This window comes from Buteo buteo, chromosome Z (assembly GCF_964188355.1).
Source record: "Buteo buteo chromosome Z, bButBut1.hap1.1, whole genome shotgun sequence".
Classification (NCBI taxonomy): domain Eukaryota; kingdom Metazoa; phylum Chordata; class Aves; order Accipitriformes; family Accipitridae; genus Buteo; species Buteo buteo.
Genome location: NC_134204.1, coordinates 27,202,656 through 27,218,784, shown reverse-complemented (window position 1 = coordinate 27,218,784; position 16,129 = coordinate 27,202,656). Strand labels below are relative to the sequence as shown.

The following is a 16,129-nucleotide window of genomic DNA, read 5'->3' as shown; positions in this document are numbered from 1 at the left end:
TGTCTTAAGAAATATACAAAACAACCATGTGAATGGTCTCCTGGAGGCATGGTGCTAAGTGATTATTATTTCCATAGGAAAATCTATATCTAAGTGAATAAAATTAATGATTTCGGTAATATTGGGCATTTAAAATTATTTTTATAAGACCTTGAGTTTTGGCAAAGATTAATGATTTGACAATGATTAAAGATTTATGCACTGCAGACAAAAAATAGCAGTTATCTCATTTTTAAACTAGCCATAGCTTCCCAGTTCTGTTTCTTTCCAGGAGGTAGATGTTCTCCTAAAAGCAAAGAACCATTTACTGTCAGTAATTGACAGAACTCTGTCAACCAAGGTCTTATTAATTTGAACTGAAAATTCCTGTGAAACACTAAATCTGACATTAGCCTACTCTAAAAGACTAATACACTCTTTCAAATGTGCAAATTTAATAGGCCTTTGACAGTTATTTGAGAGCACAAAGCATTTTCCACAGAGGTATGAATGCATTTGATATTCTTCCTCCACAAATGTTTCAATACTCCACTTACCCTCGATCTCAGTGTTTCCTTCAAGTTCTTACCTTAACTTGATAAAGTACTTGACTTTTTACTTCATCAGATTTCTGTTGGGTTTTCATTCAAATCACCTCAACACCAATTTTAACACAGTCACAACATGTTTCCTGCCAAAAGGTAAAAAGTGCATCAGAAGAATGTAGGACATATAGTCTGTCATTTCTGTTCCAACTGACTAATCTAATTGCTAAATTTTCTTTGTTCTCCTCTGGAATTAGGCTACATTTTAAAATGGAAAGTGTTATATGAAAAATGATAATGAGTTGACACTGAACACCTGCCTGATTTTAATCAGTTTGTCACAAATGAGAAATTATGTAGTAACTAAAACTAATGGGCTGAAAACACTATACTTCTGACCAATACACAAAGAGGATTCATCAGCTAGTAAGTCTTTTCCTGTGATAAACACAATTAGCTATTGCTCTTCTTTCCCATAAAGATGTGGTTCCAACAACTTTATTGGCGAGAGAGTTTAATTCCTATTATTTTGTAGGTAGCATATTTTGTGTGTTCCTATTCCTACTATTAGTCTTGTAATAAGAAAAATACTTAGCTAGTCACATCAGGTTTAATTAGATCAGAGCCAGGTCTGTGTTCCAAATGCTCTGCTGTTTTAACAATTCTTACTGCCATATAACAATTAAAGCATTCTTTTCAAACTGTTGCCAGTTTGGGTGAAGTCTGCCAGAAAAACTGCCCTTTTCCAGTTGTAGCTTTTTCCATGCCTTCATGTGAAATGAAAGACATCACAAAAATAATGATGCATTTCTACATCTGTCTTTTTTTTTGTTAGCATAATGATGTTATTTGGTAGAATTATACTAAAAAAAGGCTTACAGCATTGTTTCAGTCTAGTAACATTGAGGTAGAAAGTTACTGCTAGTAATACACTTCATCATTGACTTTTTCTATAAATGACTTGATTGGCAGTCATAATCAAAGACCTAGGAGTTAAATGACAGTCATTAGGAAGGAGGATGTTCAGAAGTAAGAAAAGCTACTGACAATTTGTTTATACCTGTATATAATTACAATTGCATCCACAGACACAGGAGTAACAAACACATACTTCCTGTTAGACATGTAGCTATATAACTGGCAATGTAATGGTTGTGTTCAAGTTAAACCATTTTGCAAAACTGTTTTTTTAGCACTTGGACCAGTATGTTTTGCATTTGAGCCTGACACGGTGCCCAGTGTGTTCATCTGCAGAAATAAAGGTTCTTTAAACAATTCTTTCTTTCCAGCTTGTTGATACTAGCAGGTGCTTGTTTGTTCCAAGAGGCTGAGTTTCTGGCTCATGATGTCCCAGTTTCTAACTATAATGTCAAATTACAAATAGTAGTGATTTTACAAGGCTATTCCATGAATGTCATGACATTGGTTTCAGTTGATGATTAAGGACAAGTAATAACAGAAATATTATCAAAGAAATTGTATTACCAGTTGTGGCCGGCAGCTATGTAGAGCTATTTGTCTTATTAATGTTTTTCCTGAATGATAGTATTATGTATTTTATAATCAGTTAATCATCAATTACACCTCCAGAATACCTTTAAGGAATCATTGTTAGTGGAGTTGAGATTTTTTAGACCTGTATAGCTGCATCAGCTTGAGCTGTTGCTCTTTCTAACCTGCGAAGGTAGACTGACAGAAATTATTTGTATTGGGCAGGTTTATTATGATGAAGTTTAAATCAGTAACCTTTGAAGATTCACTTTTTAAGAACTGTGTGTTTGAAGACATTACTTCACTGAACACATACTTCAGGAACTGTACTTTCATCAATACCACCTTCTACAACACAGGTATTACAAGGAAAAAAGCCTGAACATCCATTGTTCAGCTGTGTGTACTCATTTTATGTTTATAATTTCTAGGTTTCTAATATGACATACAAGAATTCCTCTTGTAGGGAACAAAAAGCTGTAAAAAGCAACAGGCCTCTGTAATATTATAACAGAAAAGTGAAGGATCACACCTGGACTAGATACCACAGTCCTAATACTGACTCAGATAATACACATCTCTTTGATTTTAATCATCTCTAAAGAGATTTGGTCTGGAGAGGAGAAAATATATTTACTGCTTTATTGGTAGCTTTTCCTAGTGTATTTTTATTTAGTGTAAATGGGACTGGTGAAATACTTTGTTCATTGTGCTTGCTGTGGCATGGAAATCTTAGTTCAGGATTCAAACTGCCTAATCTATAATTATTCCCACTCTCCTAAGTATTGTAACAAAAATAGGAATGCATATAGCATATATGTATTTAAACATATATAATATGTTTAAACAGAGGAATTTTATTTTTTTTTCCAGTTTAATAAAACATAACTGAAAGTAGAACATGGCCAACTAAGCTTGTTGGAAAGATGGGGCACTTCTTACTGCTTTCCTGTAACTCCAAGAATCATAATAGTAATAGAGTTAGGTCTCAGAGCAAGCAACACCCAGCTTTCTTTGTGTGGAAGGAAGGTATTCTTGATTCCAGGTTTAAGACTGACAGGAGGAACAGAAAGAAAGTGGAAGTATAGGGAGAGATCTGCAAAATGGTATTGGAAGAAGAACAGTCTGAACTGTTGCATGAAGTAACTCATCCATGTTTGAGCTGAAGACCACGAGGCCTTCTCAGAAATGAAAATTAGTTTAATCTGAATTCTGTAGGAACATTTCACTTCAAAGGAAGTCAAACCAAACCAAACACGATTGGCAGTCTCATCTGAACGGCTGTCTGGTGTGGAGACAGAAGGTCTGATACCAAGCAAGACCAAGTGATAGAAACTTGCAGATACCTAGTGGTTTTTATGCAAGACCAGCTGCTGCTGAAAGGCCTTAACCAGATACAGTCCAAGCAGAGCTGAAATACAGTAATATAACTTGCCTAATTCCAGGCCTTAATTGCTCTTTTTCATAAGCTTTGCATATTTTTCTTTAAGATAAAAAGGTATTAAAATTAAGAGCAATAACTAGTTCCATTTTACAAAGCCGTGAAAGCTCTGAGTTGTCATTAAATTTGCCTAAATTGAAATGTTTTTAATCAAAAGCTGCACATGGAGTTGGCTGTTAGTTGAAATATTTCATTTTCTTCTTTCCACAGATCTCGAGCAATATAAATTTGTTGACAGCGAATTGATAAACTGCACATTTTTCCACATCAGGACAGGATGTCAGATTTCTTTTGATGACGACTACAGTGCCTACTGGATTTACTTTGTTAATTTCCTGGGAACATTGGCAGTGTTACCAGGGAATATTGTGTCCGCTCTCCTGATGGATAGAATTGGACGGTTAACGATGTTAGGTGGGGGCTTCACTTTAAGACAGGGAACAACATCAAAACCTAAAGATCTCCTGATAAAGTAACATGTCCTCTTTTTAAAGAATTTGGTTCAGAGAGATGCAAAACATTCCTTCTGCAGATGCTTCATTTGTGCGTGCCCTTTTAAAAAGCCCCCAATTTAGAAACTCTAGGAACAAAGGGTTCTGTAACCAGTTCTGTTATGCCACATTATCAGTCATTGATCTCCCACGCTGATATTACAAGACCATAATTTAGGGATTTGGGACGAGATTTTGGAAAGTGCTGACCATTGGCTCATCTTTGCTCCAGCTGAAAGGAAAGCAAGATGTGCACGGTTGACCCTGACCTAGTGAAGCAGCTCCATGGAAGAGTCAGCAATCCTTTGCCTGTTATCTATGTTGCAAAGTAACACAGTTGAAAGATGTCTCCTGTGGATTATCTGCAATGACAAATATGTTTTCAATTTACTTAAGTAACTATGTGGTAGTTCATTGTGTTCATCTTCTAGGAGAGTACCTCTATATAAATGCAATTCCCACTCAGTGTTTTTATTGCTATAATATATGAACGAGTTTAATGTAATTGCGGAAGATGATGAACAAGGAAGAATGGGGGTAGTTTTCCCCAGGCAGCTTGCTTTGAAAATTCAAAGGGGGTTCCAGCTTAATATTTTATGATATATCCTAATACTTGAGGAGTTATGGTTTTTTTCTATGAGCCCCTTACAACATTTTTCTGCCTGACTGGTGTTACCAGCAGAGGAAGTCTCTTTAGTTTTTAACTCAAATATATAGGTCTGTTATTTAGCTACACTGTGTATATATAAACATTAGACAAAACAGACAAAGATCATTCTTTAAATACAGCTCCACTTCATGTTGGTTTCATCTGTCTTGTGCCTAGGTGGTTCCATGGTTCTCTCTGGCATCAGCTGTTTTTTCCTGTGGTTTGGGACCAGTGAATCCATGATGATAGGTATGCTGTGCCTCTACAATGGCCTCACCATCTCAGCGTGGAACTCTCTAGATGTCATTACTGTGGAGCTGTATCCTACAGACAGAAGGTATGTGCAGGTACACCTCCCCTAACCTCACTGACACTATCTCTATGTACCAGCACAAACAGTGAATAGAAATGGTTACATATGAGCTTTACAGAGGTAGTGATGTTTTGAGTGATTCCAACCAAACAAATAGTTTGTCTTATGAATAGCAAGGGTAAAAAGAGATTTTTTTGAGCTATTTAGTATCTATTTCTCATCAGATATCACCCAATCAGGAAAATACCACAAAAATAGTTTCATATGAAAAAAAGAAGGTCTAACTGCTGCTCTCATTTAAAACACCTCAAATGAGTAGTATTTCTGAAAACAGTAATGGAGTATTTCTGAGTTTCCCCTAGCACAACCGGCTATGAAGGCAGTAGCTGGTCCAAAACTGCAATATAGCTGCATTTGTCTGTTGGCTGTGAAATGGTGGGGATGATAATAAAAATCACTATCTGGAGCTGAACAGCATCTTCTGGAAGAGATTGTGGGCTTGAACCGTGCTGAGCTGTTAATCAGTTTGCTACGAATTTGTATGCAGGGTCACTAGGAGTATACATAGTCAGCATTAAGCAGATACAAAAATGACTTGGATACTGTTCCTGACTCTTCAGGGCTCTAGCAGGAAAGCTCAGGACAATTTTCACGTCCTGCAAGCATTGCTGCTAGATGACATGGTGGGGGTTTTTTTCAGATACATGGTACTTCTTAATGCTGATCTTATGTCACTTAATGTACTGAAGGAAGAACAGTTGAGTCATACACTGTTGTATGTCAAGGGTAAAAATGTAAAAGCAGCTTTTTCTTGACTAGACTGGGATATTTCTTCCCCCTCCCCTCCTTAAACATATTTTATGTAAAATTGCCCAGATTCCTGCCAAGGGACAGTGTGTCCTTTCTCCTGTCACAGTGCTATTTACTCTGTCATTCACTAGAAGTTTCAGATATAGTGAAAAATATTTCCAGTTTATAAATGCATGAAGCCTTGCTGGCAAGTCTAAGTTTTTGAACAGAGGTGCAACTCGCTTCAGTATTGTCCATCAGGAGATGCTTCTGTGTTTTCTTTTCATTGACATTTTAAAAATACACACTCCACACAAGAAATTGATGTCCACTCTTGCGGTTGTATTGAATAAGTGTACTAGGCTACTTATGAAACCACTCAGCTTTAATATTAAGTGCTAGTGTTTTTATTACACCTCAGGAAATTGCTCTTCTGGCCAAATGCCATGATATATTTCTAATAAATATCTTTTAGAAATAGCTATCTTTTTTGGTATTCCTGAATGTAGCAGCCACAAATATTTTCCTAAAATGAAGTAAAGAAAAATAGTTGGAAAAGCCATTGATGTTAATGGAAGAAAAAATAAGCATCATTACTAGGAATGACAAAAAGAATGTAACTGATAACTATTCTAGGCCATCTGTATTTGTTTTCAATACATGTTTTCAATAGTTTCTGCTAGCTTTTGGATTGTAGCAAATTTTTTCCCATTTTTCTTTTTTAAAAAGCTTGTGTGTGCAAAAATAGCTGTCTGGAATTCCACCTCAGAAATTTACTTGCAGCTGAGTTGTTGGGGTTTTTTGCAACAACTGAGATAGAAAACTTGCCACTTTGTATTACCAATATAAAAAGACTGATAGGCCAAATCTACCTGTGCCAGGAAAGACACTGCTGATATATACTGTAGATGAAATTTTTTTCCAAAAGTTCCAAAAGTGGTGGAACCATCACTGCCAGTTTTTGTCAGCTGGCTTATAACAAAAAAAACAATTCTAGAGGTCACTTCCTAGACTTGTGGGTTTTTTTAGACTGGGGCGAAGTTTCTTCATGTTTCATAGAACTATTTGAAAATTAATACTTAGAGGAACTCAAATAACTTGCTTCCCAGAATTTTTCTCTGATATTTCTTTTATCCAGACCAGCTACAGTTTAGCAGCCACTGTTGCCCACCTCTGATGGGTCTTTCTTTCTAAGATTCCTCTGATCTTCATAGCCTGGCATGACTTGCCACAGTTTGCCAGGAGTTTCCAGCTTCTGCAAGTAACTGTAGGGCTGAACAGCCTTTCCAGGCATATATGGTAAATGAAGCTGCCTGATCTGTTTTTGTATATGAGGTCCTTCATAATTAAGATAATGACCTCTTTCACTACAAAGCTGCATCCAGAGTGAATCCAGTCCTGAAACTGGCTTCCAGTTTCCCCTCAGAACACAATCTAGGCACAACAACTTTGCTCATTCCGTCACTATTTTACTATTCCAATATATACTTTTTTCTTATTCCCAATCAGTAAAATGACCACAACCAGCAGCAAAGTACAGCTGAAGCCTGGGCTGGAAGCAAAGTGTGTGGAAGGAGGCCAGTTCATGCTACCATGCACAATAGACCAGGCTGGGCAGCCCCTCCTTTTCCTCCTGCACAACTCCTCTTGGAGACCAGCCAGTTGCAAACCTCTGGGTCTTTGCAGCGTAATACAAAAGGTGTTTCATAAATAGTCCTCCAGGTTATTTAGGGATCATACTGGCTTTTTGCCAGGTAGGGGTGTGGTGAGCAATTTAGAAATGTGTGGTGTATATGATATACGGCACACATTTCAGTTTCCTCTTCATCAGCTGCCCGCAGGACAGAGTTAATGTTGCTTCAAAATCTTAACAGATTTGGATTCTCTATGCATTCACATTCATCTACCCATTTCAGTTTTAATTTAATAATGCCTGGATTTGAGGTAATTAAGTAGTTTGTCCTATATTCTTAATGAGTACTTTCAAATTTTATGCCATTTTAGCATAGATTTTGCCTGCATGTTCTTTATATAATCTCAACTGATTTGCACAACGTTGACATAAGAGATGTTAGAGGCTGTATAGATTTCAAATGGTTCTCAGGTAGATGACGAAGTTGTATTAAAGGTAATGATATGTTACTAATGCTGGTCATAGGTAAGTTTCTGTCTTCCAGATGACACACATGGTGGTAATGAATAACCATTCTTTTTTTTTTTTTTTTTACTTTTCAATACACAGATTTTAAAGGACACTCATGACAACTAGCTATAAACTAACCGATTTCCAATAAGCAAGTAAATTAACCCAACTCCACAATGTAAACAAGTTGTATCAACTCATCATTTGTCTCATCTTTTCTCCTGTCTTTTGTCTTATCTTCTTGATGGCCGGTGCTATTCTGGACTGGTCAGCAGGTTCTGAAAAGTCTTTCATCAGTTGTCACCTTCTTGAAGGCCAAACCAAACTATTCCATAGCCTTGGAAGCTCTGCTCTGAAGGAGAGTTATTAAATGTCTTGCAAAAAATTTTCAGTGCTCCTAGAGGGCTTTCCTAGTCTATCATAAACGTTCTGTATTTTTCAAACACTGCTTTGAAAGGAGATGATGTAGAAATTGAGGGACAGAGGAAAAAGATACATTAAAAGCAACTTTAGTATTGTCTATCATGGGAGGAAAACTGTACACTGGCATGTGTGGTACCAACAATCCCAGCCACCGAGCATTTTAGAAGAGGGAATGGGCTGAAAGTGTAACTTCCACTGCATCTATAAGAGCTTAGCACTTCAGCAACACAAACCTGAAGGTGTTAAGCTGATCACCCAGAAAATGTGAAATGCATAGTCAATGACCATTTAGTTAGCTCCAAGTGACTTGCTCCCATCATATATGAAATCTCTGACAGAGGTAGGGATTGTATCCTTTCTCCTGACAGCACTCAACTACATTAACCATAAGACTGCTTTCTCATCTTGCAGTCCCCAACCTTATTCAAAGTGCACCTTCCAACTTTTGCAGCAGATGAGGGAAACAAAGTTTTCTTCACTACATTTATGTTTTACCCTCAAGCTCTCTTTGTTCTGTGCATTGGCAGAGTGATGCGGAAAAAAAAATATTGTGTGATGAGGTAATTATGGCTTGTGTTGTAATGTGTGTGCCCAAGGGGCTTGCAATAACATTGCACAGTTTCCTAGCTCTGCCTGTAATATAAATATGAATGGTAGAGAGTTAAAATTCTCTGAAGAAGTTAACATTTAGGAAATTGTTATGACTTTCAAATGCAATCATTACTTTCACATAAATGATAAATATCTTGTGAACTAACTTGGGAAGCACCAACTTTATAAGCCAAGACTCTCCTCAAGGAGTGGATACCACAAATAAACCAAACCTAAACAGAAAGTGGAATAGAAATAGGTCATCTTCTGCAGAGTAAATCAAGGTCAGATTGCATCAGATAACCAACAATTCATCAGTTTTACCAGCTGCCAGACATCTGGGTTTGAGTCTTGGCCAGGAGTATTTAGAATTCAAGGTGTGCTATAAAATGAAGTCATCCTGTTTTGCCTTTTTTTAATACCTCTGAAATAAGTTCATAAGGATTTGGTCATAATTAAGAAATAAGCCACCTATCTTCAGTTCATTATATTTATCTTTTTCTCTTTTTCTTGAGCCCTAAGAATCTGTCCCCAGGGTAATAAACATTATTCACAGGGTATCTTAAGTCCAACTTTATATTGTTGTGGCTGTCAGAAGAGAAGATTTCTATTCTTTTGACTCATAACAGCAGTCATTGACTTACAGTAGACTTCCTCACAGCTATTTTCTACTGCCATCCTGTGGATGTGGTTCAACTGCATTTTGCTGAAATTTCATGTTAATGTTTTTAAGGCATGACATGCTGAACCTATGCAATGCTTTGGGCAGTAGTCCAAGGCAGGAAGGCAAATTCCACAGTTTTACTTGCACACTGAGTGCTGTAATTGGCCAGGCTATGATATGCACCTTTGTAGTCATTTTTTAAAAGATCTTAAAATGTCTGGACATTAGAAAATTGTCCATAGCACATTCAGAAACTCCATTTTAATAGACTTTGCATATTATCAACACCTACAAAAGTGATATTCAGAGGTTTATTGTAACTAGCTATATAGGCTCAGAACTAGCACTGGCAAAAAATTTAATAAATATCAGTGCTACACCTTCAGTAGCACTACACTGCAGGACAATGAAGTTTTCAGGTACACTGACTATCAGCAATGTAATAGTGGGCCTGAAGTATTTTATGGAGGAATACAAGCACCAGGTCTAAGAAGGAACATATGTGGCAACCAGGAAACAAGCTCTTTTAATCTAAAGGCTTAGATAATCCCTCTATTTTTAACTGTTTGGACTCTTGCCATTTTTATGTGGGGCTTGAGTGAAAGGAAGCTAAGCGTTTTTCTTTGTCGTCGCTTTCCCAGCAACAGAAGTAAAATACATTGGGGAAAATTCCTTTTCCCTAATGTACAGCTTTGTCTCGGACCTGACATTTTGTAAGACTTCCACATTTTTCTTGTAACAATACTGCATCTGTAACTTTTTTTTTTTTTAAAGCAATCCTAAATTGATTTACCAGGATTATCTTACTGATGTGCCTGAAGGATTTAATGACATTCTTTAGCTGGGCAAGGGATTCTTGCCATTGAACTCCCTTGATCAGTAATAAGGATTGCTCATGGAGTCAAAAAGACATTTTTGTGCCAATGCTTTGCCCAGTAACTAATCAACATGATGGAAATTGTTGGATATTGTAATGGCCTTATGCCTTTGGATTTTTTCACTTAATTCATTCATGATGCTGACATGACACGTCACATATCTTTGATCATTTGCAGACTTTCCGTACACTTTAGCACTTTCCTGAAACAGTGTAGCAGAGACTGTACTAGTGCTGCAACAGAAGGCTATGCTAGTACATGTATGTGAATTGCAGCATATTTATTGCCTGGCTATTTTTACCCCCCCTGGATTCAGTAGAATTAATTATAAAGCCATGAATTAATACAGATTTTAGTTGATTTGAATCACAAATCTGTTCTAAGAAAGATGTTTAAAAATGAACAAGTTTGAATTTGTTATCCCTCGAGCTCAACAGTTTGCTTAATGTCTTTGTTCTGGCTATTAGTACACAACAATTTCACATTGAAACACAGTATTAAAATTGAAGGATATGAAGGCAGATGGTTGAACAGTGACAATGCTTTTCAGGTACAGGTCTCAACAATATTTTACTTAAGCCTGTAAAAATTTTACTATTCCTGCCAGTGATGTGCATATTTTAGGCAAAAAGACATGCCTGAAAACTGCTTAAAGATTAAAAGATTGAAATTCTGCTGGGTTGTTCATTTTGTATTATCAGGACAGCCAAGGGCAATAAAAATGGGCTTACTTTGTCTTACTCTTCTTTGTTCATGATTTGATAACATTAATGGGATTAGACTAATAATGACCCCTTACAATTAGAAAAATTTAATAAGTCCATTTTACAAAGCAGAACTGTTTTTTCAGTGCCAACAAATTACCTTAATTTTGCTCAGATATAAGAGATATTGTATTACAAAATTGTGTTAAACCTTAATAAGATAATCTTTGGTATATAACCTATACTAGATCTAAAGCACAGTGGCAGCACTGAATGTGCTATCTGCAGACCACAGCACATGAAAAGAAATGGTCCAAATTGCTCAGAAAATTATATTCATGCCCCTAGTTATAACTAGTTGATACAAGCAAATAGCATCTGTGAAACAGCTTACGTTTATAAGGCAGTATAAAACAACACTGAATATAAGTAAAGCATCCCCATATGTTTTGTTCTATTGCCTTTCCAAAGATCTCCTGCCTTCATCTATCCAAATTTTCTTTAGCTAGATCTATGTATTCTTTGGGGAGTTCTGGTATCTCTTTGAATATATTGAGGCTGTTGATGACTAAGTGTCTATTTTCTCTATGTGAACACTGGGGTTTTTTCCTGTTACTGTTATTTGGGGGCAAATTTGGTTTTACATAAGCACTGACAGCTGAAGAAATTATATTTACATGTGCAGACACTGATCACAATCGTAACTTTAGAAATACTTTCTGTGTGTAAAGGAGGCTGAAATTAGAACAGTTCTCACTCTTCCTCTCCTTCTTCCTCTGACTTGTTCAGAATCGCTGAAACCTGTTACTATTCTATGACATAAACTCTGTTTTCCAGGCTGGCTCTGTTGTCTTTAACCTCTTCCTACCTGTTTGAGATAAAGTCTATTTTACCACCATCTTTTCTCTTCATGCTCCTCCTTCCTATCCCCACTCTCATTCACTCTAGAAGATGCATCAGTCTGGAGCTCCTTCCTTCTCAGGAGTTTCTCCCCATCCTGGGTCAGATTCCTCCAGATATTCTGGGCTTTATCTGCCCTTGTAGTAGAGATGTTTCTGTGGTAGAGATTTGAACTTCTTCTCATAGACTGTGAAAGATTACTCTACACACCCTACGGTGGCTCTTCACTGCTTCCTTCAGCATGCATCTCCCACTCTTCCTTTGGACTGGTTCCTCCATAAGTCATCCTTAAAATGGGCAAGTTTTAACTGGCTCATTCCTCCTCTGAGGAGGTCATTTTCAAGGAGGTCCTGCAAATGTTTGTCTGTCAGAAAGCTTCACAAGCAAGACTTCCAAAGTTTCCTCATCTGCTGCTCTCAGCAGTGTGCTCTCTGGCAGCCCTCACTCGTCTGCACTGTCGGAGAGCATGTTCCTTTCAAGATGGTTATCTCCAGGATGTGCATGTTTAGCTTTTCTTGGCAGTACATACTATGTAAAAGTACTGCAGGTTTAATCAAATTTAGAAAAAAACAAGCAAGTAAGGGCTTTGAACATTCAGGAGGAATATCTGGGTCTCTTCTGCTCGTTTTTTTCACCGTTTCTCTGGGAAGTTTCTGCTCTGCCATCAGAATGACCTGTCTCTCCTTCCTTAGATGTTGCTGATACTTATCATCATGCAGTATCTGGATGAGTGCCATGTTCTACACAAAGAGGATTTATGATTACTTCAGACAAAATAATAATTACTTTGCTAAATCTCAGGTATTTTAAAGAGTGCTGTCATATTGCCAAACTGATAATAAATATATTATGATTATAATCACCCAGCAAAAAAGACTAACTTGTGTCTTGTCATGGGGTCAGAAAAGGCATATTATACACAGAGATGACACTGGAACAGTAAGTATCAACTCTTCTGGTTTTAGTTCCATAAAGTTTTAGGCAAGGACTTTGACTTTGGTTTGCAACCATGGACAAATGAATATTTAATATTAACAGAAAAAAACACCTTTTTGAAGGTATGCTAATTAGTCTGTTCCATGTCTTCATTCTGTTCTGCAAACATCCTTTTAACTGATTTAAGAATTTGACAGTAAAAGTACCATTACTTCAAATTACCACATTTCTGAATCTTGTTCAGAATCTGGAGTTGACTCTGTGGGTTAACTAGAGTTCTGCTTCTTAGAGTAAATGAGAGTGATTTAGAAATATACCAGAAGGATCTAGTCCTATTTTCATCATTCTTTTAGTGCAGGGTCCTCAAATATACCAGGACTGGTATAATTCTGAAGCACAGCATGTCAGATACAGTCAGGGAATGGACAGTACTGAAAACCCCTATATCGTGGTCAACTATACTAGACAGAAGCTTCTACCTCTCCTCTAGTGTAAGGCTTGGATGTAGGACACCAAGGGGCCTGACTGATCAACTCTACTGAGATACAGATTTGCAGAAGCGCAGGGGAGATGAACTAGTGACACTCTGGACTGTGGCCATGTCCATCGGTTTCTTGAGGCATAGGATGTCTTCTCCCTTCATACCATGGTTTGCTGTTTTCAAAATATAAAAATAGTTCTGTAAAGAACATTGAGAGTTTATATCATTGTTTTCACCTGGGACCAAGTCTGCTTACTTTAAGTTGATTCTCTGGGCTGCTCTTTAGGAGCTCCAGTAGAAGTTTCTCAGACTTACTTCCTAGAAATTCAGGCTACATCTGAGCACAGGACTTCTTCCTTTCCCTCACATGCACCTCAGTACAATAACTACAGCTCTTTTTAGTCACTCAGACCATTAACATTTCTGTTAATCCCTGCTGTTTAGACTGGGGGCTTTTTCCTTCTAATGGCAGTTCTTAATATTAACAAGAAAGAAGCATTTTGTTCTGAAAAGAACATCTATCCTCTTGATTCTTATTATTCTATTCCATCGAGCACAGTGTGAGCTCTGTGTAGTCCTTCTTTCTTTCACTTCTAAGAGATTTGAGAAATGTTAAACATTCTACTATCATACAGATATTTTTGTTAGGACACTTTTTGTAGGACAAGGTCATTCCTGCAACTATGAATCATACAGTCATGTCAAAACACAATTTATTAAAATGATGGCAGTTTGCATAATACATCTGTTTATGGGCTACCAAACATCTGAAGTACTTAATCCAGACTACTAAAATCACACAACTACAATGCAAAAGCCCCTCCGACTTGCCTGTGTCATACGTTCTGTTACCAATCTATATTTCCTTTGCCTTTTCTCCAAAGTTTCTCAGATATCTCTTCTGCACAAAGCAGATTTTTTTATGCCCTATTGTCTTCACATCTAAGAGACAAACATTCATTATTATTGGAGGTCTCATTAGCCTTTTGAAAAAGCACTGGTTGAACACGTATATCCCCTGTAAGAAACACGTTTCTATTCAGTGCCCCAAGATGATCAACCTTTTATTCTTATGGCTTCTTGCCCAAATCACCAAGTAGCTCTCTTTTGAGAATGACTTTACACCTCCTACCTCACATCCAGCATTTTAAGAGTTACTGAATTTCCATTTGCAAGTCCTTTGTTCTACTGTAGAGGTGTAAACTTACCTATTCAGTCATTTATTTCAGATTTTAGTCCCTGAGGCCGCAGAATGAATTTGCCTTAATAAAATGCTGTAGCAGCTGAGCTTTGATTTCGCATTATAAAGAAAAGCACAGAATCCTTGTTGGCATAAAGTCTGTTTAAGATACCAGGGTTATACTGATTTATTCCCACTGAGGATTTGTCTCAATGGCTTCACTCTTTCGTCCATTTTTTAACTTTCTTCTGTTTTCTCTTCTAGGGCAACAGGCTTTGGCTTTTTGAATGCACTATGCAAAGCAGCAGCTGTACTTGGAAACTTAATATTCGGTTCCCTTGTTGGTATCACCAAAGCAATCCCTATTCTCCTTGCTTCTACTGTTCTAGTGTGTGGAGGTCTGGTAGGACTTCGGCTTCCTGACACAAGAACCCAGGTGTTGATGTAACTGGAAAAAGCCATTTACTATTTATTTCCTTCTGCATACAAATGTCAACTCTCCTGACCGATGGTGCAAAGGCTTCAGATTCTCAACGCTTAGTAGAGCGTTCGAATGTCAGAAATCAAACTCAAAAGATACTTTGGAGCAGCAGAGATTTAGCAAGCTCTGTATGAAAGTTTTAAATGTCACTTTGGTTTGCTTGCATACATTGCTATTCAAACCCACTTAACTTCAAACTGCAAAGCTACCTCTTAATACACTTTTGGTCACATATCCAGTAAAGTAAAAACCATACTGATAATTAGATATTTAAAATGCAAGCAGTCATATTATTTAAAAAATACAAGCTAAATTTGGCCATGGCATTGTGAGCTTTTGTAACAGTACAGACATGCAAGTCAACTACTTCGCAGTGTTGGTGCAGAGAATGTTAATATATCAATGCATGCAGCATTAATCAGGAAGCTCTGCAGACCACAACAGGACTGAGAATACTGACCTTCTGCAGCTGTGCTTAGATGGAAAAACTTGTGGCAATGCCTCTTTCTTGGGAAATCTTTTTAGGTAGATTCAGTCTAAAGTAAAGATTACCATCTATACCCATTATTTGCTGAGGAGAAGGCAACAGCTACTGCAGGGAGATTAAAAGCCCATATGGGTAAGCAGCAAAGAGAATAACAAAATAAACTTTCACTCTTTGCTGCTGATCCTCCAGAAAAATTTCGTTTTCTTCTCACATGTGGCATCTAGAATATTTTTGCCATTTTAAAAAGTGGATTTGTCTTAATCCAGGAGTGAATCAATACAAATGTTTATGTTGTCATAAATATGAATGAAGGAAGAATCAGGCCAGTGAACTATATGAAAGGAAGATGCTTTCAGAAGTATGTTTGGTATTTACACTTCTAATTTATTTTTCTTTGTTGCGGATTGGTTATAAAAATACGTGGCCATAGAATGCCACCTAGTAAATTTAATCAGATCATACCTTCAATATAGAGTATAATGCAATTAAAACATCTCAAAAGATTTTTTTTAAATATCAGAACAATGAAAAGCAATAAAAACACCTTCATTATTTTCACAGTT

The 16,129-nt window shown here is 37.0% G+C and overlaps 1 protein-coding gene across 1 annotated transcript in view; it reads left to right on the top strand.

The window, feature by feature from the left end:
• The window catches only part of SV2C (synaptic vesicle glycoprotein 2C), an 86,476-nt gene extending 71,430 nt beyond the window's left edge, over positions 1-15,046 (top strand). Inside the window, exons 9-12 of the mRNA XM_075019944.1 lie at positions 2,241-2,374; positions 3,667-3,870; positions 4,774-4,933; positions 14,863-15,046. Of these exons, the coding sequence (XP_074876045.1) occupies positions 2,241-2,374; positions 3,667-3,870; positions 4,774-4,933; positions 14,863-15,046 (682 nt within the window). The remainder of the gene's footprint in view (positions 1-2,240; positions 2,375-3,666; positions 3,871-4,773; positions 4,934-14,862) is intronic.
• Positions 15,047-16,129: the final 1,083 nt, after the last annotated feature.